Here is a 25,755-nt window from a genome sequence, read left to right on the forward strand (position 1 = left end):
CTTAGCCCGGCCACCTTCACAGTCACACTTGGTTGGAATGCATGAGAGGGCCTTCTCAGTGGCTGCCCAAGCTTCTGACACGCACTCCCTGTTGTGTTTTTGGAGACAGGCAAAAACTTTTCTGTTCCAGCAGCCCTTTTGGGAATAGTGTGCAACTGTGAGACTGCATTGCACTAATTCTATTTTATAAATTTTAATGCTTTTAGTTTTTGCATTTTTGAGAATTTTAATATTCTACTTATTTGGGTATATTTTTATCTTTTGTTGTAAGCTGCCTTGAGTCCCAGTACTGGGAATAGGTGGAATATAAATGCATATATTAAGTTGAAATCAATAATAAAATTGAAATCAAAGATCTCAGGAAGAACATATATTTTAATAATAAAAATTCTCCATCCAGCTGAATTTCAAAAGTGGACTTTAGGTATAATTTGTTTCTGGTTTTCTTCTCTGAATGCCACTGAGCCATAAAGCTCACTGGCTGGCACTTGCAACTTAACCTTTACTATGTTGTTTTGTGAGGACAAAATGGAGGAGATAACTTTGTTAGACAACTTTGTTTTATTGCAAGGGAAAGACAGGCAGGGTATTAATGTAATATAAAATTAATGTCATTAATATGAAAGATCTCATATCCACTGCATCTAAAGAGTCCGTGTCACCCTGGCCCTGAAATGCACACCAAGAACAACTGTCTCTTTCATTCCCAACTTATGTATCTGTTACAGCAATGAAAAATGTTAAAACAACGAATGGTGATAGACATTGTTAACCTAGGGATGATAAATATGTTTCCCTCAGTGAAGTCACTGGGTGCATTTGCACATTATGAGTGCCGGATCTTAGCAGGTGTAAACAGTCCCTTCAGAGTGCCCCGGCAGCACCTTGGCGGGGCTGCCCAAGGTGCTGCCGGGCTTTTTGCTGGGCTTTTAAAAAAATTCTGGCCCTTGATTTTCACAAATAAATATGGCTTTTTAAGAAATATATTTGCAGATGCAGCAACGGAGACCCTCAGGTAGGGTGAATGAAGGCAGGAGGCTGCTGGCAAAGTCACGCAGCATTTCCCAAAATAGGTTACAAGTAATTAGCTTATTTTTATTTTTCCCTTTAGCCAATCTGACAGCTATCAGAAGGTAATTGTCAAATGTAAGGCATGAACAATGCTAGGTCATGGAAAGTGGGGTGAAACTGTAGGTGCATGTTTATAAATCAGTGTTGCAAATAATTAAAAATAAACTGTTTGAATGTTGACATCCATTCTTTATTTAGCATGCCAGTCTTCATGGAGATACTGTTTAACTTTCCTGGTTCATCTTAACTCATGCCTTCTATGGCATATTGGTGGTAGGTGATAATTTTATTTCAGCCCATTTTAACACCGCTGGTTGTATTTGTTTCATTGATGCCTTTAAAAAAATCCTCCTCCTGCTTTTCTGATTAAACCTCCACACAAACATATGCACCAACACAGGCTGCAGTTTTATGCACACTTATCTACAAATAAGTTATCCAAATACTAAGATTTAGTTCTGTGTAAACAAGAGCAGCAATTAACAGATGTTGAAAGTATCTGTGCACACCATATGCTTATCAATACCATGTAAAATAGATTGTGAGATTATGTTGCTTATGTCTTGTTGGTCAGTGATGCTCTTCATCTTCTTTTCATTAGTTTATACTGTAAGTGCTTCATTTTATAATGAAACAGTATTAACCGGTATAATCCATGACATGCAGTGTTGCATTGGGAAAAACCCTCAGAGAACCCTAAATGTGCAGTTTTCTTCTTTACTGATGAAAAGGTATGAATGATTTCCTTAAAACATTTTACAGCATACTGTAGGCTTGGAAACACATAGCTGCTTTCATGCTTAAACCATATTACCTTTTGCAATAGATACCAGTAGGTGGGTGTGACAGTCTTTTCCTGCCAGACTTACTGACTTTAGTCCAGATGAACAAAACTGAACAAGGAGAGCTTATGGTCTATGAAATGCTTGATTTAGGGTAATAATTAGCTTGTATGCAGATAGTTACTGCAAGTTTCCCCACATTTCTCTTTGAAAAGAAAACTCTGGCTTATTACTGTCATAGTTACAAAATTTAACCCATTTCCTTTAAAATGCTATTAAGATACAAGCATATAAGCAAGCTGGGAATGTTGAGAGTTCTAAGACTTTTTTCTGTCAAAATGTGCATAGGATTCTGCCAGACATTTGAGTTGTCCAATATGACGCTAGTATTTTGGAATGACATAGAATACAATGTAACAAACCCTGTTATTTTTACTCATTGAAAAATAGTAAGTGGAAAAGGTAAAAGTTACTAATTTGATCTTATGTGCATACATAGTTATAATGGAAAACTGTTTTAGTTGATTAAGAATAATCAACTGTTTTCATTGAATAAGAGTAATTCAGAAGCAGGAAATCGGTTTTGTGAAATATATAAATGAAAATAAAGTAGGGAGGAAAATGTTCTGGATGACAGCATTGTTTTCCAATAAAAGTTGGAAAAAACCTTACCTTAGGAAAGACGAGGAAAAGGTGTTATATTGGAGACCTCCAAACACAAATCAAAACAAATGAGTTGGCATAGATCATGAAAATCTACATACTGGTAAAAAAAAATCAGGTATCAAAGAATATTAAATATAGCCCAACATGTCTAAGGACTTGACCAAGTTATTCCCCTGCTACCAAACAAATGAACAAAATATCAGTGTCAGTTCCTCCTAGGTTAGAAATTGTTTCTAATGTACCTGTCTACTGAAAAATGTGATTAGTAAACAGTAACCCATTTTTGCATACAGTTATTGATAGTAGTACAAAGCATAACAGTTGTCATTTTCAGGAACTTAGTGTCCGTGTTATTAACGGTTCTGGTGGCCTGGCAAAAAATCCTGGGCATTATAGTTTTGTTACGGGAACTCTTATCACAAATTGCTATCTTGCATCCAGGTTCTAAAAAGATATGGGAAGATAGTATGATTGTTAAACGAGGTTGTAGTGCGGGTACAACTGCTGTAGACATGCATTTCTCATAAAGCATTGGTTAAGATGGAGAAAAATAAGATACAGACACAAGACCCTTGGCAATATGACAACAACCTAATATGGTTGCATTCATCCTAGCTTTATATAAATAATCTTGTATCTAGATCAGCAGTTCCCAAACGTTTTTGGTCATGGAACTTTCTGAAGATTTTTTTTTCTGCAGAACCCTAACCCTATCCCTGATTTTTGACTAAGCATTGTGAACCCACAACGTTCTTCCTTCTTTCATCTGCTCCCATTGTCCGAGTGCTATGATGCTTTTGCGGAACCTGAGGGTTCTGTGGAACAGAGTTTGGGAACTGCTGATCTAGATGACATGAGTTGTTTCCCACCCAGCCCTGCTCATAGCGACCAGCTCTTGGTCTTTTCCAAAACAACTTACCTTTCTATTTACTTTATCACCATTGAGCTTCTAATAGTTTTACAATACTGTTCCTATGGAAGCATTCCCATTGGCCTTAAAAGAAAAAAGTCCTCACAAGTCCAGGGTATCTGTAGAGCTTTCAATTAAAGGGAATTCTATCTAAATTAAACTTTCCTGTTCAGCACAAGAAGCTTCTGGGTACTGAGTGCTTGGGATGGTGATTAAGTTGTTAAGGCAGGCTGTTCTCCTCCTATCTGCTTATGGACTTCCTGGAGACAGTAACTGGGTTTGCCACTGTGGCTTGTTGCTCAGCCCATCTTGACTGTGCAAGCCATGCCTTATCCAAACCTGCATACCAGGATTTTTGCAAAGATGAAACAAGCTACAGGCACCATGTTGCACAGCCACACACACACACACAGGTGTGGCTAATGTATTCAAAATGGCAGCCACATGTCAACAGCCACACTTTCTGTGGATGATCTTTGTGCTATTTGGCTGGCCAGCTTCTTCTGGTGATTTCAGACATGTCATCAGTCCAGCCTGCTAGTGATAAGAAGACCTACATTATTGGACAAGGAGACAGGAGAAAGAAAAGAAGCACCCAGAGGTTATTCAGAGAGCTTTGATTTGTGTGGACTCCAGCTTCTTCAGGTTATACATGGAATGATATTCAGTACTTCAGCCATTTCCTTATGGACCACTTTGTATACAGCTGAGATGTTCGACAAATGTTTTGGTGGCACTTCTCCTGTGCCTTCTGAAAGGCCAGGAGTGGACAGCCATGCCATTTGGGTAGGACCTTGGGGTACTGTCTGGGGCCTGCACAGCAAGTCTGACAGGCTTGGCGTGGCTTATGTTTCGAGGTAAAGGAACATCTCGAGAGTTCAAGGTGGGGGCGTGTGAGCCCTGCAATGCCTTAAACCCACGCTGCTGCGCTGGCACGTTTTGGAGTGAAGCAACGCGCCTTATCGACGGAGGCAACGCCATCCATGGCTTACTGACACGGAGTCCAGGATCTGGAATGACCCAACTGCATCTCCCTGAACGTGGACAGTCAAAGCATCCCGCCCTGTCCGTCGCAGCTCCGCTCTCGCGGGGAGCTCCCTCCGCTGCAACCCCGGCTCTCTCGCAGAGGCAGAAGGCTTCCTCCTGCTGCCTGTAAAAGTCGAATCGCGGAAAGCAAACGTGGCGAGAGGACCGCGCCGCCTTCCTCCACCCCAGCCGCGCCGCGCACCCTTTCGCAGCCTCGTGAGCGCGATGCGCGTCGTTTGCTTCCCCTACGCAGAGGGGCCCGGGGCCGCCCGCGGGCAGGGACTGCTGTGCCAGGGGCGGCCCATGCGCGCTCTCGCCCCTCTCCTCGCGGCGCAGAGCTGCTGAGCCTTCCGGGCAGCGACGGGCTCCTCCGGGCACGCAGGCAGCGGCCGAGGCGCTCCCTTCCAGCTGCTGCTGCTACAGAGAGGGAAGAGCAAGCCGCCTCCACCCAACCCGAGTGAGAGCAACTCGGCGCGGAGAGGCCGGGCTGCGCGGTCGCCCCGCCCTCGGGCTGCTCCGGGCAGCAGCGCCTCCGCTTCGCTCCTCAGCCCGGCTTCAGTGGCACCGAAGCTGCAAGGAAAGTAGTTTCTGAGGCGGCGGCGGCTGCTGCTGCGGATGCCGCCGCCCCGGGCGCTGCTGCAGGCAGGGGCGAAGGGGCAGCTTTCCGCTGCTGCCTCCGGGACGGAGTGGGAGCGAGAGGCCCCGCCGCCGACCATGCTGCAGCGCCGGGGCGACCTGGGGGGCTGCCCCCCAGCACTGGGCGACCAGGTCCCGCTGAATGCCAAGCCCTCGCTCTACTACGCGGTGAGCGCATCCTCTTTCCGGAAGGGTCGGGCGGCAAGGGGCGCCAGCGGAGTGCAGGCTGGGCTGGACTGGGGATGGCTGGCTGCATCGCTGCTCCGGCGGGCGGCTGTGCAAGGGGCTGGTTCTGGCAAGGGAGGGGGTGGAGGGGGTGTAGAGGGGAGAGTGTGCAAGCAGAGGGATGAGGAGGAACTCGCTTCTCTTCTCCCCCCGGCAAAGCTGCCTGCGTCCATTCTGCGTTGCTCCGGCTGTAGTAGAATTGGGAAGGGACGGGGACTGGAGAGAAATGCGGCGCTGAATTTGGGCCAGGGTCATCGCTCACCGTCCCACGAGCGCGTTTCCTAGCTCGCTGCTTTTCTGCGGCATCCCTTCTGGCCGTCGCGCCCGCTGGGACTTCTTCCGCCCCCCCGCGCTTGCGTGCGTCCACCTGCAGGCTGCCTGGGCTGGACGCCGGGCTTCAGGCAGCGTGCCCTTCACAGCCGCCAGCACATCTGTGTGCTTGTCATGTCTATTGCATGGCTATTCGGTCCTTTTTCTCTTGCAAGGAACTGGTCTGCCACTCGGTGAGGTGGGCCGGGCCATGCCTGTAGGGCCAAATGGCGATCAGCGCCTGGCCCTGTTGAATCCAAGCCCAGCTCTAGGTGGATTGAAGGAAAGAATGGCCTTTCATTCTGAAAACCTGCAGGATCTCGGCTCTGGGGATGGGAAAGTCTTTGGGACACGCAGAAGGGGAAAAGCCAAGTAGCTCCCACCTGTAAGGCAGCTTTGTTTTTCAAACTGTGCCAGGTTTTTGGTTTATATTGTTGCTTTTCTTTTCCCCTCCCTTCCCTGTGCATGTCTTTTGAGAGTCAATTTCACAAGTCTATCTTATATGGATCTGGCTGGTTTATTTGCCCAGTATGGATGGCTGAGGCTTTTGGTGAAAGGTTTTGGTTGGTGTCTCATTAGCAGAGATTTATTTTGTACACCTCTGCAAATAGTCCTAATCTAGATTGTGCAGAAATGTGGTCATTGACCAAATGGTTCAGGTGATGTTAACATTAAGGGTCTTTTTGCTCTGGAATAGTCTGTTCTGTAGTGATAGGAATGGTGCAGTGGCTTGTCGCTCTCTCTAGTACTGGCAAATTGGTTAGCTTTTGTGTGCACTCCAGGGCACTCCAGCCCTGACTAGCTGCTTCTAAGGTGCAGCAACAGTTCTGGGTCCCTTTGGGTGGGAGGGATCAGTGGAGGGGTGTTCTGGGTGACAGTCCCACTGGGTTCTCTCCAGTGACAGTGATCCCACTGTGTCTCCAAGGGCCAATGAAACCTGTCTCTGCTGCTTGTGTGCTCACGAAAGCAGGCCACTGTTTGTCACCACTTGTGGGTCTGTGATGTTGGCTAGAACAAGTGCACAGAAAAAGACTGCTTGTGCAGAGTATTCTCTAGGCTCCCCAGAGAAAGAAAGCATGTGAACCAGAGGAGGAAGCAGAAGCTGCTGAGGAGCATCCATTGCTGCCTCTCACTCTTCTCTTTCTGGGTGGGGTTTAATGAGGATTCATCTGTTCCGCATTGCCCAGATAGAGAGAGGACTCTGCCCATTCTTTTGCCTCTCCCTTTCCCATTCTCTGTGGAAGATAGAGTACAAACAGAACTTTATTTAATCTTAGACTTTCTATTATTATTTTACTAATGGACAGGGATAAACCCAATTAGAGTCAGTGCATGAGTGGAGAATGTGTGGATCTGCAGTTCCTATTAGTCCAAGCCAGTAAAGCCATTCATGAGAGTTGTAGGCAAAAGCATCTTGAGGGCTACGAGTTGCTCATCTCTGGAATAACACTCAGTAATTCAGGTTTTTAGGTTTGAATGTGTACAGCTCAAGTAATTGGCCTGGGATGTTTAAGTGCAAGTGATGCTGCTACATCTCAAGGCTTAACGTTTGTTGTCTGCACCAGCTAGGTGTTCTGTGTAGCCTGAATAAATCTTATGCCTGCTGTTCTGATAATAATTAAAGTGCAAGGAAATAATACTTACGGCTTTGCTCTGTAGGGCTTTCAAATGAAAGCCCATATGATCTGGTGAACTGTATTGTGAATAAATAGGCCCAGGGCAAAACCCTTCTGAACATAGACTTATTGGAAAAATTAGATTTTTTTTCTTTGACGTTATCTTTTCAAAAACTAGTATAGTGGTCTGTTTCATAAAATAAATGGCAGAACATTATAGGCATATTGAAAGTATTTATAATAGCACACAATATTACATGCATTTAAAAGAACCTAACATTACGAACAGTGGTCCATCTGATCAATGGAATATTGGAGTTGTATAAGAAGCATGCTAGACATCTAAAACTTGAAGTTTTCATTGTTACAGATGTAGCAGAGCAGCCATAATTTCTAACTGGCTCCCGTTTACTGAAGCTAAATTGTTGCTACTATATTTTTTTTTAAAGGAAAATGAAGATACTTGAATCAGATTTGCATTGAGGCTTTGTTCTTTTTTGTTGCTGAATTGAAAGATGAATCACTGGTGCTTGATAGTATTGTCATTTAGGAGCTCCTTCAATTTCTTAAGCTTTTTATGTGATAAGATAGCATTGTATTTATGTCTTGGGAAGTTGGGCAGTTGAGAAACCATTTCCTTTCTGCTAGCTAACCCAGTATTTGTAACTGAGGTTTTTTTTTTAAAAAAGTCAACTGCCTTATCTGTGTGTAGTTTGTTCCCTGTAGCTATATGTACATATTAAAGCAATTTAAAAACATGCAAGGCATACACTATCCCTGTTGGTATAATTATGCAAAATGTCATTTAAAGAAAAAAGTGAATATAATCAGTCCTGCATTGTTTAATCATTACTGGTATTTAAGCTTGATAGGTGGATGCTTAGTTAATTTGACTTCTATTTGGAGGAGAGATGTCACATGTAGGCACATTTTGACATGAGTTTTCTTCCTTCGTAAAATTGCATTAGAAGACTGGACATAAGGAATCTGTGCCAGCATGCAAAATCCACATGGGTATCATTTTCTGATGGAACACTTTCTTTTTGCATGGATTACTTTAAAGATTTCCTTTCACAGAGAGAATATGCAGAGCTTGAATCAACACATAATTAATGCGTTAAAAGTTTTACTGTTGAGCACTGAATGTGTCAAGCTAAATACAGGATTGATGATGGCAGACAAAAGAATTCTCTCAGTTCCTTCATGGAAAATATTTTTATTTTCAGTCAGCCTACGTTTTTATTATATTTCCTATAGTTTGTGCAAACTACATTTCTATCACTAAAGAATATCTAATATTTGTTTAGGTTTTTGACACTTTTAAGTGAAAAGGTAGTTTCAAATGAATGCAGTTTGATTTTCAACAATGTTGCTTCCATTTATGGTTAGACTGTGGGTGAAAACCATACATATGACACTATTATGTACTAGTAATGATTATAAAGACACTGGAATGATAGTTTCTATTTATAAAGTATTCACTATTTCATATAACCATTTCAGACTACTTCAGATACACTGCATGGATCAGAATTGAAAATGAAAAGAGACATTCACTCTAGCAATTTTTTTAAAGCCATGTTATATTTATAAATCTTATATGGTTTTGAAGAAATGAATTAATGATGGGGGAGGGGAAGGTAACTTTTTATATTGCCTTTTCTGCTTAAAAAGCTGTCAAGGCAGTATACAAAAAGTTAAAGCAATAAAAAACATGAAACAATAAAAGCAAGTGTTGTACCTCAAGTTAAGATGTCAAGGAGTTGAAGTCCAGCAAATAGGCAGGTTTACAGTAGTTTTTAGAAATGTGCAAAAGTTTGAAAGGTTGTTTATTACCATTTTCGTCTTCTTGATCTTAAGTTTTTCCTTTGTCTCAACTGCTAATCAAAAGTAAAGAATAGTTGACAATACCTGATGATAGTTTCATAATTGGATATGCAAGCAATCGACAACATAAATTATGCCTTTAAGAGCAACTTGCAGTTAACTTCATTACACTCATCACTATTACAGTTAGGATCGCTGTCTTGCCATAGCGAAGAATGTGTTGAGTTGCATTGAGTGAGCAAACTCGACATAATTTACCTAAATGTACCAAAAGTTTATGTTCTGATGTGGCACTGTGCCACAGTGTCCAACTTCTTGGAAAACAGGAGTACTTAATGCTATCTTCATACATGTTAATTGCCATTTTGAGGCACCTATTGCAACACAGATTACACAATACTAAGAAGTTAAGTAGTTCTCTATCTCCTTCCACCCAACATCAAAGGAAATGTAAGTAGCAGAGCTGTGGATAAGTATGGGAAGGCATTGTGCAGATATCCTGAGATTAATTTATTAAATTGATTTTGTTTGGTATCTTGACAATTATCCAAGGTCAAATGTGTTAAATATACATTCAGTGCTCTAGATGTTTATCTGTTGCGTGGATGTATGTTGCTGAAAGGTTGGACTTACTATTTCTTGATAGAAAACTTTTATATGCGTCATTTAGTGTAATGTATTTACAGAGTTTCTTTTTTCCTTACAAGATACACTCCATGTAAATACTTCTTGCCTACAAAGATAAACAGTATATTTCTTTGTTTTTGTTTTCCTATAGCGCTTTGTTCGACAGACTAATACTTTATCTTCATATTAAAAAGCCAAATGATGTGTTTCATCTTTTAGATCTGCTGATCTTCATTTAAAAGCAGGGAATCCTAGCCTGGTGGTATAATTTTCTGCTTTAGGACTAATAACAGCTGAAGAAAGTGGTGTGGAAAAAATGTGTTAAACACATATCCTTTTCTAGCGCCACTGCAGTGATCTTGCTTGAATCCTGTGCCTGCTTTTAAATGCTTGGAAAATGCATTCATGGGTCCACCAAATAATGTGGTCCTTAGTCTTTTTCAGAAGGCTCATTAAAGCTTAGCAGCAGGACAGACCTAAAATTTTGCTTAGGTATGTTTATTTCTGCTAAGTAAAATATACAAGTATGCAGTCATAGGAAGAGGTGGAAATATGATGAAATGAGGGAGGTAGATGGTTGATAAACGGGCATATACAGCAGTAGATGATGATGTGGGTACCATTTTGCAGGTCTGAAAATGGTGAACCATCACATTAGATTGTGGGGGGAGGGGAGCGAATTGATTTATTATTTAGAAGTGCTATTTTTTTCACTGCCACACTTACCATCAATTTTACTGAACTCTAATAATCTAGAGTTGCACTGTAGGGTGAAGCAAACTTTTTCAATCAGTTGGACACATTTGGAAATTTGAGAAACTTACCACGAAGTCATAAATGACAAGTAACCTGCCCAAATGACTACCTACAAAGCAGAGGTGGAGTACAGGCCCCAACAGCTTTGAACGTACAGTTTTCAGTGCTGGTAGAATCCTATTTCATGTATTGTAAACTCTTCTCTGCCTCCTTCTTCCAAGCAACTAATCCCCCTTTGCCCCCTTATTTTGTTCTGAAGCGCAATGCAGTCCCCCCCCGCTCTCTCTTCCCCCCCTACACGCATATATGCGCGTGCACACATGTACACCTTACTTATGCATCTATATGCACATGTCCCTCCCTTCTCACTGCACGTGGAAAACTATACTCATTCTTTTTCAGGTTTCTTACAAAATGTCTCCAAACATTTTCTGTCTCTGTTGCTCGCAAACATGCAGTCCTCACCAATTCAGGCTTACCAGTACATCACCTTCCCGAACCCCACCAGGTAACTCTCACAGTCTTGTTGACTTTCTGCTGCTGTCCCTCACTCAGGCTTCCAAACCCCAGCTGGTGTACCACCTTCGCTCAGCTGCTTTCTTTAGCCATCCCCCCCCCCCCCCCCTTTCTTTTGGCTTTTGAGCATGCTTCAAAGCAAAGCTGTCCAACCATCTTAATTTTGTAAGGCTGTCACTTAGCCCCACATGTGGCCCAGAAACATTTGCTGGAAGAGAAGAAGGTAGAGACTCAAGGCCTTCACTTTGCTTTGAAGTGATCACAGCTGCTAGTTAATAAAGTGTTGTCTTAAAAACACGAGTGGGAAAGACAAACTACAGAGCATCAGGAAAGGGTTCTGATGGTGCTTTGAGGTTTATGTTGTCCCAAGGGTCCCAAACCTTTTTGGATCTGTGGACACTTTTAGGAATTTGAAAAATTGCAGTGACCCATCACAAAATAGAATGCTACTTTGGCATCTACCTACCATGGTTATGGATCTTAGGCTTTATATTATGTAGGAAACCCTTTTATTTTGTGTCTACTAGACACTGCAGGGCCTTTTTAATAAGGGATCTTCTAATTTAGCTAATTTCTGCCAGTGCAAAACAGCTAGTGCTTATTTAAAATTTTATTTTGCCAATATCCAGTAGCTGCTTCTTTTGGGGAGCAAGTTATTACAAAGGCAGATTCTGTATTGAATAGTATTGTTCACTGATCCTTTAAATTATTTACTTGCTTCATGGAAATTAACTAATAGAAGACTAAATGGATTGTCTGTATCCTTTTGAGTGCTAAAAACAACTGCTAAAAACTGGAAGGATAAAAAACCACTTACTATACTGGAATGAATCGAGGACCTTGCAATATTTTTGATGTATGAATACATGACATGTAGCAAGCAACTTCAAATGGATACTTATTTTGGTTATTTGGTCCAGTTTTATGGAAGCCTGGGCATAGTAGCTAGAGTTTGTATGCATTTCATTTATATCCATGTATGTATAGTTTAAAAGACCTTAAAATTCTAGGGTGCCTATGGGATCCCTAAAATACGGTGTCTTTGTGAGCACCATGGTAGAGGAGGATCCCTGTTATATTGGCTTACTTTGGTCCTTGTGTTGATCAGCCTTAAAGAAGTGTCAGTGCCTAAAAAACCCTTGAGATGTGGCTAAGTCTTACGCAGATTGATTCTGTTTTGTCTGTGTGTTTCTAAAGAGTATAACAGTTTGTAGTTGACTGCATTGCACTTCAGAATTTTATCAACAATATACAGCTGAGAGGATTTCCTGCATTTATTTTGTACTAAGCCCAGTGCAGCTAATCCAAGTGTTTAGACCTCAAAGAATACCAAATTTCATGAATGGGTACAAAAAATAGACAAGGAAAGAGCTAATATTGCTTTTATTTACGAATGGCCTGATGTCTGTAGTAGAAATAGTTGCTTTTAAAAGGTTACTTACAGTAGCAATATATAGGTGCTGTTGAAAATGGCAACTGAGTTTAGAGCTTAAGTTAGCATTGGATCAAGAAGCACTCCCAAGCAAGCAGAACTTGCTTCACATTCTAGTTTACACTACATATTGATATGAAATACTTGTAGAAGCAGGAGCCAGTATTTTTCCGGCAACATTTTTTCTTCCTTTTGTTCCCCTTAACCAATATAAGTCTTGGATTTATATTGTAAAAAAAGTTAATGAACACTTTCTACAACTAAAAGTAGGTTAATAGCACCCTGTTGTGAGAATTCATTTTGAAGGCTAAATTCGAATGAGCTAATAGGACAATAGATGAGACTTATTCATATCAAGGGTTCCTTTGTGTTATATGGTAGGATACAGGATCTAATTTTATACCTAAGCTGTAAAATATGTTGATCCTAAAATTACTCTAACCTGTCCAAATATACTTTTCACACAGAATAGACTTTGATCAGAAAAAGAAGCTGCTGGTTTTAAGAACTGTTAAGAACTATTAACAAAGCTTACAGGGTGGAATTTAAAGAAAGGTTTTTAATACAGACCATAGGTGCCTTCTATTACATAAGATGAACAAAGCCTAATTTAATTATTATTAATAACTTAATGTTACTTTAACCAGAGAAGAGAGAAAATGGAATTGCTATTTCCATAATTTTTCAAGGGTTAATTGATTTTGCATGCAGTGCCTTCCAGCGTACTGAGTTCTGTGAGTTTCTTTTCCATGCTTGGTGCAGAGTGCTGGTTTTGAAAAAGTAAGTGAGAAGCATATCCTTGATAAACAGATAAACGCAGCCCCCCGAAAAGCCAATCATATGCCAATCATGCAATATGCCCTGTGTGTGATTTGAATACAACTGTGAAAGTCTCTCTCAAAAGTGTACCTTCATGCCAATGCACTATAGCTATTCCATGTCTAATCAATATACATTCAGCATTTGACAATCTCAAAATGGTTCCTCTGTTTGTGAATACTCACCTAAATTGACACTGAGAAATACATACGTACTTAGTGGCTGAGAAAGACATACATGATGGATGGAGTGTTCTTTTGGTGCCCATCATTACTTGAGAGCTCTTTAAGCTAATCTCATTGTAAGCCCTATTCACAGGAAAAGTAGTATGACTAATCTCTTCCATGTATTGAATTGCAATTTTCTCATAGATAAGACCTCTTAGTTTGCTGTGCCTTTATGAAGCCAAGAATGTAATTAATATATGGACAACCAATTACTGGAGTATATACCAAAGAAATACACAGTGAGCAAAAAAGTTGCTGTTGCTTAGTCCAGAGCCTGAACGAATTACAATCTGTAAATCATAGAATTATAGAATAGCAGATTTGGAAGGGGTCTATAATTGCCATCAAGTCCAACCCCATCTTTACAGCCATGTTAGATTTAGTTATTTATTTTTATGTAACCTTTTTCTGTGCCGTCCCTTTAGTAAAAGCCTCTGGACAGCTTACAAAGGACAAAAAACCCCAAAGAACTAAGAAACCATATCAACAACAACACACAACCATAACAACAACACACAAGGTGTATGCATTATAGTTGTTTTTCATGGTGACTTGTGTTGTATCAAACATGAGACATTTGAGTCTATGCTGAAATGTAAAATATTATTCAGATAATGACTTAGAAATTTTTGTAGTGTTTGGGACTTCTTTTTACTTGTCTCTGGAGAGGGATGCGGTCAGGTCACCATCACAAACAAATGAATTAATATGTGAAGCATAGAGGTAGGGGGGTTTTTTAGCTCTAATGACTGCTTGTATTATTCTGTTGGTCAAAATATAGAATGTTGCTTATGGGATAGATCTGTAACATAGGAAACTAGGCACAGATGTAAGCTTCAAAGTCTACTGTAACCTCTCTACTTGATACACTTTAATTGTATCAAGTCCACTTGATATACTTTAATTGTATCAAGTTTCTCAAGTGGCTTGAGATATGCAGATGTTCATGAATGCTTACTATTCTTGCAAACAAAAATATCATTAGGACTACCTGGCTCTTCATTTATGACATTTTTGAAGCAATAAAAAGATGAATTATTATCATCAGCAGCAATGATCATTAGAATAAGAATATTCAGATACCTCCCCACAATATGGTCGTTATAGCCATCTTTGTTCCTTCTCATTGCAAAAATCTTTGCTAGTTAGTTACAATGCTATAATCTGCTTGCTTACCTTTTTACCATATTTGATTTTTGTAGGATGAAAAAACCCACACAAGGAGCTATAGAAATTCTAATTTAAATAAAATAGGAAGCTGATTTGCCACACAATGCTAATTGCATGCAATTCAGCTCATGTCTTGGTATGAAGCACTCCAAATAAATGAAATACACATAATATTTTGGGCAATGAATATTGGGATGAGTCAAAGAGGGTGGCAACTGAACTGCCTTCTTGATTCTAAGTGGGCCCTTACAAAGTCTGGATTAGGAGAAAGGTTTTATAAGCTGTTAGTGTTCTTGTGTTTCCCCTTAGATTCAGATCGCCATGCCTAGCTTTTCTTGTGTTCTGATCACTAGTTTATTCTGTGTTGTCTCCCTTGGTGCTTTTGTGAAAATGTCCTTTTTGGTTACCCACAGAATTACAATAATTTATATGGGTTTTAAAAGCTAATGTTATTTCCATAACTGCTATATATACGATTGCTCTGACTGATCCCTTGGGAAACAAGTAGTTGGAAGAAACACATTCATTCTTTTTGTTGGAAGGCATTCAGTTTCCTGGCCAAGGCCATCTGTATAAATGCAGTTATTGGATTTTAGCTACAATAAATATTGTACAGAAGTACTCAGAGCTCATTCAAATAAAGCCACTACAGCCATTTTGTATCCATGCATCCGATGATGGTGTTTATTACTAGCAATGTGTAACCTGCTTAGCTTTGTGTGGCTGTGGTTCACTTTAGTTGTGGCCTCTGTGATCAAGTGCTTTCAATCCATTGCAGAATTATTTGGGAGGCATCTGGGCCATGTGCAGCTTGACAAAAGAAAAAAAATGACAATTTGTTTTGCATGCTTTTTTCACCATCACACATAAAGTGCAACAAATACCATATCCCCAGTTGACATACTGGCCCTGAGCCTTAGTCTGAAACTGGAACTCACATTACCTGAAGGTTTCACTGAAAGGTGGATATTGGTTGTTCTTGAAACCACACAGATTCTTGGGAGACCACAGTGACCTTGTTACCATGCATGTGCCATTTTTGAGGATTTTCCTTCTTATTGAGAGTATAGGTATAGTTTATAGGGAACCTCCTTATGCTCTTTGCCTAGCTAGAAAAAATAGGAACATATGCAGCTACTTTATACAAGATCAGACCATTGCTCAGTTGAGCTCAGCATTGTCTTTACTAATGGGGCCGAAGCAGCAAAGCAGAATTTAAGGCAGCAATAGAGACTTTGAAATTTTTTTTCCTGAGAGCATTTTGAAAACACTGGCAAAAGGAATGAAGAAAAAATCTTTTGAATCAATGAAATGCTTCTCAGGATGATTTTACTTGCAATATATAGAAAGAAGGGCTTTTTTTCCATAAGACAATCTGCAGCATTAGAGAATACCTGTATATAATGTAGATGTAATTAACACCCAGCTCCAAGATGCATTTCCACACTTTATGGGCACCTGCTTAATGAGAGGAGTATAAAGGGTCTGTAGTGGGCTGGCTTTGTCCAAGTAACACATTTACTTTGGTTTCCCAAAATTTGTGGCTTTATTTTCAGCTTTTTATTTTTTCCTATTTTTAAGGTAGCAAAAATGAATATGTGTATGTGATCAAGTAGCATAGGATGCAGCAGTTTCCATTTATCTTTTTCATGTTGGTTATCTTTGCAATGTTATTTTTACAAGATTCAGATATGTATACTTTTCAGGCTGCAGTTGTTTCCATGCTCACCTGGGAATTTTTGTTGTTGTTAGTCGCGAAGTCGTGTCCAACCCATCGCGACCCCATGGACAGCATTCCTTCAGGCCCTCCTGTCCTCCACCATCCCCGGAGTCCATCCAAGCTCACACCAACTGCTTCAGTGACTCCATCTAACCACCTCATTCTCTGCCGTCCCCTTCTTCTTTTGTCATCAATTGCTCCCAGCATTAGGCTCTTCTGCAGTGAGTCCATCCTTCACATTAGGTGGCCAAAGTATTTGAGTTTCATCTTCAGTATCTGGCCTTCTAAAGAGCAGTCAGGGTTGATCTCCTCTAGGACTGACCGATTTGATCGCCTTGTGGTCCAAGGAACTCGCAGGAGTCTCTGCCAACACCACAATTCAAAGGCTTCATTTCTTCGGCACTCAGCATTCCTTATGGTCCAACTTTCACAGCCATACATTGCAACTGGGAAAACCATAGCCTTGACTATACACACTTTTGTGGGCAGGGTGATGTCTCTGCTTTTTATTATGCTATCTAGATTTGCCATAGCGTTTCTCCCCAGGAGCAAGTGTCTTTTAATTTCTTGGCTGCAGTCCCCATCTGTGGTGATCTTGGAGCCCAGGAAAATAAAATCTGTCACTACCTCCATTTCTTCCCCATCTATTTGCCAGGAAGTGAGAGGACCGGATGCCATGATCTTAGTTTTCTTAATGTTGAGTTTCAAGCCAACTTTTGTGCTCTCCTCCTTCACCCGCATCAAGAGGCTCTTTAGTTCCTGTTCACTTTCTGCCATGAGAGTGGTATCATCTGCATATCTGAGGTTGTTGATATTTCTCCCAGCAATCTTAATTCCAACTGGTGATTCATCTAGGCCCGCCTTTCCCATGATGTGCTCTGCATATAAGTTAAATAGGCAGGGCGACAGTATACAGTCTTGCCGAACTCCTTTCTCAATTTTGAACCAATCAGTGGTTCCATGCCCAGTTCTAACTGTTGCTTCTTGACCCGCATACAGGTTTCTCAAGAGACAAATAAGATGGTCGGGTACTCCCATCTCTTTAAGAACTTGTCACAATTTGTTGTGATCCACACAATCAATGGCTTTAGCATAGCCAATGAAGCAGAAGTAGATGTTTTTCTGGAGCTCCCTAGCTTTCTCCATGATCCAGCGTATGTTGGCAATTTGATCCCTAGTTCCTCTCCCTCTTCAAAATCCTGCCTGTACTTCTGGTAGTTCTCGATCCACATACTGCTGGAGCCTAGCTTGTAGGATTTTGAGCATAACTTTGCTAGCCTGGGAATAAGCTCCACTAAATAGAGTAAGACTTTATGTACTAAATAAGATTGCTCTGTAAATTTCATACATTAATTAAATAAATACGATAATTTTATAAGCTAAATCAACTTTTCTCAATGTGATATAATCCAGATGTTTTAGCTTACAGTGCTTTAACTTGGAGTCCTGCAATGACCCAATGGCCTTATTGGCCCCTTCCATTTCTACTGGAATTCTATCACCCCTACCCTCCCTAGCCATGGACTGTGCTGGCTGAGATTGATGGGAGTTAAAGTCCATGACATCTAAGGGACACCAAGTTGGGGAAGGCTGGGCTATAGTGTAAATTATACATTTTATGGTATAGCTAAAAAGTAAGCTTATTATTTCAATCAGCATTTTATTTTTGTGGGGAGAAAAACTGTGTTTCATTCTGACTTTAACATGTCCAGCAATTTTACATTCCTAGGTAGGAGTCATTCTTAACTCTACCTGGAGATGCCATAGATTGAACATGGGTGTTTTTGAATGCAAAGCATGCCATCTTTGACTGCCCAGAGAGCTTGAAGCTAATGGGCAGCTTCAAACAAATATAATTAAACATGCAAACAAACAAAACTAGCACTGAGGGATGACTCTTCCTGGTAGGAAGGAAGCATAAGCTGATTCACACAGCATAATAGTGCATGAGAGCTATTATGTGCACCATGAGTTGTACAAGTCCTCATTTTGAATATGCAACCATCTGTCATGGAATCACTTGAACTTGGCCATCAGGTATTATGCAAGGGTCAGAGAATTCTTTCATAATCCCTGGTTGCCAGATTTAGATGATGGAAAACCTCCGATGAAGTGGGTCGCAGGTTGCAAGGCTCATCCTAGTTAAACCACCATAGTTAGCTGTACTGTCCTGTGTAGACCAGGTGATTAGCTGTTTTACTGCCTTTTTTCAGTGGAGTTAATTCAGCCTATGTTAATCTGCATTAATGCTTTACTCATAGGAATGTGTGTACACAAGCCTGCTATGTTTGCAATACCACCTTGGCCAACTTGCATAATGGTGGAAAAAAACATTATTTTAGTTCATTTGGCCATTAACCTGACAGCTTCAGAAGGCTGCAGATGTTGGAGCCACCAAATGTTATACAGCATAGGATCTGTCTTTGGGGCTGCATGTATCTGTGTATTGGGCTGTGTCTTCATTTAAAAAGCAGCTCCAAAGCACAGGTGTAGAACTATGTATGGGAGTAAAACCAGCAATAGCAGGGAGATAGAGTTTGAAGGAGAAACAGAAAAAGAAGAGCCAGAGGCAGGGTGTTAGGCAAAGGGAAAGCAGGGTGATCTGCAACTGTTTCATAAGAAGCCATCTTAATAAAGCATGCTGTTTATACAAAGGTGGGATATGCCTCTTTAATAATATAAACAGTGTCACATCAAACAATTGGATCACAACAGTAGTCCGATGCTTTCCCTAGCACTGTATTTCTAACCCTACCTCAAAGTTGATACTTTCCTTTTGAGGAAAAACTACAATGTCTTTATCTTTTCTTCTACAGATAAATAGCTACAATAGGGTACAAATAAAAATTGGGTTATATGACACAGCTGCCTTCTGAAGCTGTCAAGCTACCATGAACTAGTTGGTTGGTAATGTTGTGCTGGAGAAAGGGTTAAATGTGTTGTTGTCGTCGTCGTCCCCCCATCTCCGGCACTGAACTGATGTATTCACCTACGGTTGCTTTTAAATTTAAAGCAAAGAACAGGGAGAAGTCCTGCTTATGCTTGTCCCTCATTGCATTTAATTTGGCCATAAGCACGCAGCTTGCAAAATATGATAAAATAGGTTTGGGCAGAGCAAGCACGGTCATTTGCAATGACCTTTTGCTTTATCGCGTCCACTACAGTAGCTTGCCTTGCCTCTCTACCAACATGTGAATGGTTCCCATGGTTTTCACTGCTCATGCAGTTGCTTTTGCCTGCAGTGTGGATGAATGGTCGGAAAACTGAAGGCTTCCCAAGATGGAACTATGTCAGCAGTAAACACTACACAAGGCCATCTGATCTCCTTCAAGATTGCTAAGATGCACACTTGACCTCTGTAGACAGTAAACAAGAGGAAACTGCTCTGTGCTTGTGACATACGTCTGTCTTGAGTATGTTGGGTTAAACCAAAACCTTTGCCCTGCTTTAAGCCTTCATTTGAGTGTTTTTTCTGAACTGCCGAACAGCTAGAAAAGACCTAGCCTACCTTCCCTTGAATACGATGTGCATGCGTATATGTGTGCCTTGAGCGCAGCTGGGCTCTTTTGAGGGGACAGTGGACTGTGGAGAAATGAGCATCCTAGTTTAGGCACTTCATGAAGTGTTTTTTTTTTTAAAGACAGAAGCTATGCAGCCTTAAAAGGACTTGTTTAAATTTGTGTGTGTGTGCGTGTGTGTGTGCATGCAGAATATATCAAGTTTGTAAGATGCCAGCTAACTTTCACTACTTTTAAAGTAAGTTAACAGATTATACTCTTGTTGCATACAAATGTAGAGGCTTTATTACAGCTTATAAAATTATAATTTGATGCAGAAATGCTTTTAATTTGTATGCATTTTATGTTTTAAAAATGGCCAGAGGAGTGAGAAGAAAAAGATTACTGTATCCCTATAACCTTGACATACCCATCACAGAAATCCAAATGTAAACAATACCTTTTAAGGATGTATCAAAAGTAAAACTCATTGCTGAGGCAATAGGTGCCTTCTAAATCACTGAATGAAATACTGCTCAAATTATTGGGGGGGCAACTGAAAATGGGAGTAAAAGACACAGCACCACTGAAAGTTATCATAAAGACAAAGATATTTTGTAATTTGCCTTTCAGAACTGGTGGTAATGGTTGACATATTTTTGTATGTAAGAAAGGGGCAGCAGCTGTGGTCACAATCATGGGAATAATAATTTCTATCCATAATTATTTGAAGTGAACAATGCCCTATGTGATTAAAAAAAAACTTTGATTCCTACATTCAGGTAGTATAGTTCAGTTTCTTATGAAATATAGTACCAAGTCAAGAAGGATACATAACAGAAATATGCTTATCACCTGAAACTTCAGACTAGGAATGTTTACTCTATAGACCCACTGGTGCTCTTGTGATGTGTTGGACTACAACTTGTGCAGTCAAGCAGCACCAGGTTGGGAGACATTATTCTCAAGCCAGACTTGCAATTTTTAATGCAATAGGTTTAGTTTAAGATCTGAAAATGGACATTTTATGCAGAGACTGCATTTTACTGTTGTTTAGTTAAATTTCTGTACTTTTTGCTTCATGTTGATGTCTTCAAAACATTAGCATAGCATTTTACTTGGCTATTCCAGATGTGGCATAAGCGCATTAAATGATCAGCACTGTTCCCTTATAATGCAATAGCCCTTAATGAAAAAAATATGCTGCTGTTTTGAATGGATGGTGAGGTTGTTTTCTTTAAGTGTTCTCAATAGAGAGTTCTAGGCATTTATTGTTGCAGAGCTGTGGCTCTTTACTATTTGGGTTAGAAATAGGTTGAGGTTATAACTTCTTTTGATGTTCACAGCACAGTACCACAAGATGGCCAAAAATGGCATGAAAAATCTTCTAAACAAGGGAATATTTTTGCATCGCCCACTTTCTATGCTGAGTTTTGAAGCTGGATGATAGTTTGTGTAATATGCACTGCAGGGAAAGAATCATAAAGGAACATTACCTTAAGTTGCTGTCCCAGACTGAATCAGAGCAAGGTGTAATCATAGAGAGTGTGTGTGCATGAATTCACACATGCACACAAAACCTGGCCAGTTCTCCAGCTTGTTTTATGGTAAGGACAACACAGTAAGGACAGTGTTTGTTGCGTAGGGAAATGTTTAATTATTCAAGCATTCCTTCCAAGCCTTGAAGCATATGAACTTAGGAAGCTGTTTTATGTACTGAGGCTGACTATCACCCCATCTACCACTGGCATTGTCCATACTGATGGCAGTGATTCTCCAGCATTCTTTCCCATCTCATGTTATATGAACCTTTTGAATTGGAGATGCTAGGGACTGAACTTGGCTGCCTCTGGATATAAGCAGATGCTCCACCACTGAACTGTGGTCCCCACTCCCAAAACCATTTGTATTTGGCACTTGTTGGTGTGGTCCTAGTTGGATTGGACTGTGTTGGTCTGAAGGACAAGGATCTCCTTGCCTGTTCAGAACAGGGCTGAGCACCATGTGGTTCACAGTCTGCATATAGTCCCCATGCCACTTCTGGTTGCCCTTCCTAAAATTAGAAGAAAAAATGGCATCCTTTGGAGTACACAAAGGAGCAAATGTAGCTAGGCTGAAATCAACTTTGGTCTCTGATGCTTTTAGTTATTACAGAGCACCGAAAGAATTAAATGTAGGTTTCAGACAAGGTAAATTTAATCAAATGTGGTGACAAATGGATAATTTTGGCAGGTTCTTTCTCCTCTTCCTCCTTTTAAGGATCTAACAGTTTTCAAAGGAGTAGTTTTTTGCAACAAAAACAACAAAAAACACGGTGGCACCTTAAGAAGTCAATAGTGTCCGTGAAAGCTTCTATCAGAGTAAATGAACACTGAACAGTTACACTGAACCTTCTTTTGAGTTGTAAGTAAAAAAAAAATGAGAGGCTTCTGGTCCGACAGCATATCCTTCCCATTTCAAGAAGAAGGCAGCAGTAGCAACTGTGTCATAAACTGAAGGAGAGTGCATCTTAAGATCACATCCCTGCTTCACTTCTCTTTCAGCTTTCCTGGTTCAGCAGAGCAGGCTGTGGACTTAGACAGTGCCTTGAGGAACTGGCTGAAGTCCCAAACCAGCTTTTCTATACCTCCTCTTCTTTGAAGAGGGAAGGGGATGGAGGGCTTGCTCAGGAATCAGCTTAAGGCATGGCTCAGTCTGCTGGGGAGCAGGACCATCTGGCAGACACCAGCAAGGTTAAAAATGGCCTATGAACTTGAGTTTTCCCAAAGAAAATGTTAACTCTTTGGCAGACCTGTCCTTCATAACCTAAAAACAGTAGTATATTCAGCATATAGTGAGTGAATAACTTATATGAAATATAGAATCAGACCAAAAAGAAAAAAACATGGGTTACTTGCCAATAAGGGATATTCTTACATGCAGGTTTCCTTGAAAGGGAAGAACTGAAGTGTCAGTATTCTTTTAAGAACTCGAGCGTATTCATGGACTAAGCTTCTCTTCATTTTCTGCACAGGGAACCACTTGAAAAATATCAGATGCCATTGGTAAACAGCAGCAGTTTTCAAGGGACAAGTCTCTGAATAGTTTTTAAAAATTCTCATTTCTTCAACAGCAGGAACTTACGAACAGATGCTCAGGAAGTTTCCTACTGCTTGTACTCATTATGGGTCATGGCTGTTAGGTTGTGCCACATGCAGAAAGAAATGTTTTTAGAATTTCAGACGATTCCAGCAAGTAGAGGCAAAGTAAGAAAATTCCTTAGAAATAGAAAAAAAAACCTATTTCAAACTATATTCTTAAGCAACCAGCTATTAGAGTAATTATGCATGTATCCCAATTCTGGAATAAAGAACATTAAACATTTCTCTTTAAAATACACAAGAAAGGACATGTAGCAAACATGCACTCAATTTTTGCAAAGAAAGTGAAACACCTGAGTTATTGAATAATGATACTGGGTGGAATTTGAGAGAATTTTTACAGCTTTTGCTGCTCTGGCTTATTTACATCTACTTGCTGCAAATGAATTTAAATTTTGCATTGTATTGTTATCAGGGTTTGGATAATTAAGCTGTTTGATATGTCCTGTGCACTGAGCCAAAGTATTTGAAAGTCTTGTATGGGAGTCTGGTGCAAAGCTCTATAACTTGGCTTGATGTCAGCAGATATTGTTATGTGAGAAGGATATACAGTACTAAAAAAGGCACAGGCCTTTTTAGGGATACAGTGGCTGCAGTTTAATGCCACGGAGTTTGCTGTGTGCGTGCGAAGACAAATTTTGCTAATTAAAGCTTAGTAGATCCCTTTGGTTTTATTTCTTCTAATTAAAATTAAATTCTGCTTTATGCTGTACTAATTTAGTCTTCATTCATTTTTATTTACAGAAGTAGTAGATGGGGCTGTTACAGGAAATAATCTATATACTTTTCCTGAAAGGGAAATTTGCCCCCCCCCCCCAAAAAAAAACCAGTAGTAAAGCTTATTGCATTAGAAATTTCATTATTACAGTAGTATAAACTATTATGGATCAATTAAAAGGATAGTGCTTTCTGTCAGACATTGGGCAGGTTAAAGGGAACAACAGGATTAAGGTCTTTTCTCAACTTTATATGGTTACTTTATAACATTTTGCTGTAAAGAAAAGGCATGGGATCTCTGCAGACACAAATTCATAGTTCTGAGAACTGTTAAACCAAGCATCTGTGGTAATATCTTCTAGACAGAAAAATGGTCCAATAATCTTACAGAAACCTCTGGAAGAGCATGGCATTGTAAATGGATTAATGAAATTCATTTCCCCCAGAATTTGAGCATTTTTTGAATATACAGCCTTTTAATTATGCCACATAATTAAATACTAATCCTTATTCCATGATGAATAACCTTTGGACTATAATGCATCTTAAATAGAAAACTAGCTAGATTTTTTCCTGAAAAAGCATTTATTTAAAAAATCCAATTTAAATTAAAAATGAACTATTTAAATGATTTTTATTCAGCCTGTCTGAACTGGCATCATGGATCTGGTATTGCAATGACCACAGGGCCTTCAGTGTAGGTTCCAATTTCCAGCACGGTGGCTGATGGGATACATGTCAACAGTTGATGGACTGAGCTAGGAGAGTGGAAACCACACTATTGTAGACACCACTTGATCTTCTGTCAGGCAATGGAGGACAAAAACAAAAAACCGCACTGGAAACCACACAGGGTTGCTTGTCATGCCATGTGAACCCAGCCACATCAAACATAAACCATCTATCAGATCTAATTTGTTATATCCAGTGCTTTTTTTTGTCATAGAATGCGCCAGAACAGAGTTCTGGCACCTTTTTTCAATGGATTTTCCAAGTTTTAAAAGTAACTTTTGAAAAATTGATGTTTGGTCCACGTGGATTTGAATCGCCCTGTCGAGCGTAGCAGGTCGGTGGCAAAACATTAAAATGGTGCATGCAGGCTGCTTGTGTGTCGAGTACGATGTGTACTTCATCCACGCTGGTTGTGATGCTCAACTTGTGCTTGATCTTGTGATTGCGCGCTGAGTGCTTACTTCGGGTGGCGACCATTATGTTTCGTTACACAACTGATGTGTGTGGGTGTGTGTACAGTGATTGCCTATGTGCAGAAGGTAAATAGTGTCTTTATTTTAAAAAAAGTTGGTGAATTGAAAATCTTTTTTTAATTTTTAGTGTAAAAGTGTGACCCCAAATTTAAAAATGAAAAAAATTACTAATTACTTCTCAACCACCGGTTCTGCTAATAAAAAGGCCAGAATATTAGCAGACACAACGACAGAACACATAGATATTAACAGCAGGGAAAGGAGTCGAGAAGATTTGTCGGATGAGAATTGTCAGAGGAAAAACTTTGGAATTTACTATGAACATTTGCCTTAAATACAATAAATTAAATGTATGTTAAGAACTGAATATATAATTTTTTAAATAAAAGATTAACAAGATGTGAGTTCCGGCACCTTTTTTCTTACAAAAAAAAAAACACTGGTTATATCTATTTGTCATCTGTATATTCATCAGGAATATGATTTAGGTCATACCTGAGTGGCCTAGTGCCTTTCCGTACTTTCTTCAATTTAAGCCTAAATTTTGCAACAAGAAGCTCATGATCTGAGCCACAGTCAGCTCCTGGTCTTGTTTTTACTGACTGTATAGAGCTTGTCCATCTTTGACTGCAGAGCACATAGTCAGTTTGATTTCTGTGTTGACCATCTGGTGCTGTCCATGTGTAGAGTCATCGCTTGGGTTGTTGGACAAGAATGTTTGCTATGACCAGCATGTTCTCTTGACAATATTCTGCCAGCCTTTGCCCTGTTTCATTTTGTACTCCAAGACCAAACTTGTCTGTTATTTCAGTTATCTTTTGGCTTCCTACTTTAGCATTCCAATCCCCCATGATGATAAGG

The 25,755-nt window shown here is 40.2% G+C and overlaps 1 protein-coding gene across 3 annotated transcripts in view; it reads left to right on the forward strand.

Annotated features, from left to right (window-relative positions):
• ARHGAP6 (Rho GTPase activating protein 6) overlaps positions 1-25,755 on the forward strand; it is a 269,620-nt gene that overhangs the window by 120,828 nt on the left and 123,037 nt on the right. Inside the window, exon 1 of one of the 3 annotated variants that reach the window (XM_044432235.1) lies at positions 5,147-5,259. The exons of the other annotated variants lie outside the window; for them this stretch is intronic. Coding sequence (XP_044288170.1) covers positions 5,170-5,259 — 90 coding nt within the window. The 5' untranslated portion in view covers positions 5,147-5,169. Of the gene's footprint in view, positions 1-5,146; positions 5,260-25,755 lie in introns of those variants that run through there. 3 annotated transcript variants of the gene reach the window in all.

This window comes from Varanus komodoensis, unplaced genomic scaffold (assembly GCF_004798865.1).
Source record: "Varanus komodoensis strain SLA01 unplaced genomic scaffold, ASM479886v1 scaffold1, whole genome shotgun sequence".
Lineage (NCBI taxonomy): Eukaryota > Metazoa > Chordata > Lepidosauria > Squamata > Varanidae > Varanus > Varanus komodoensis.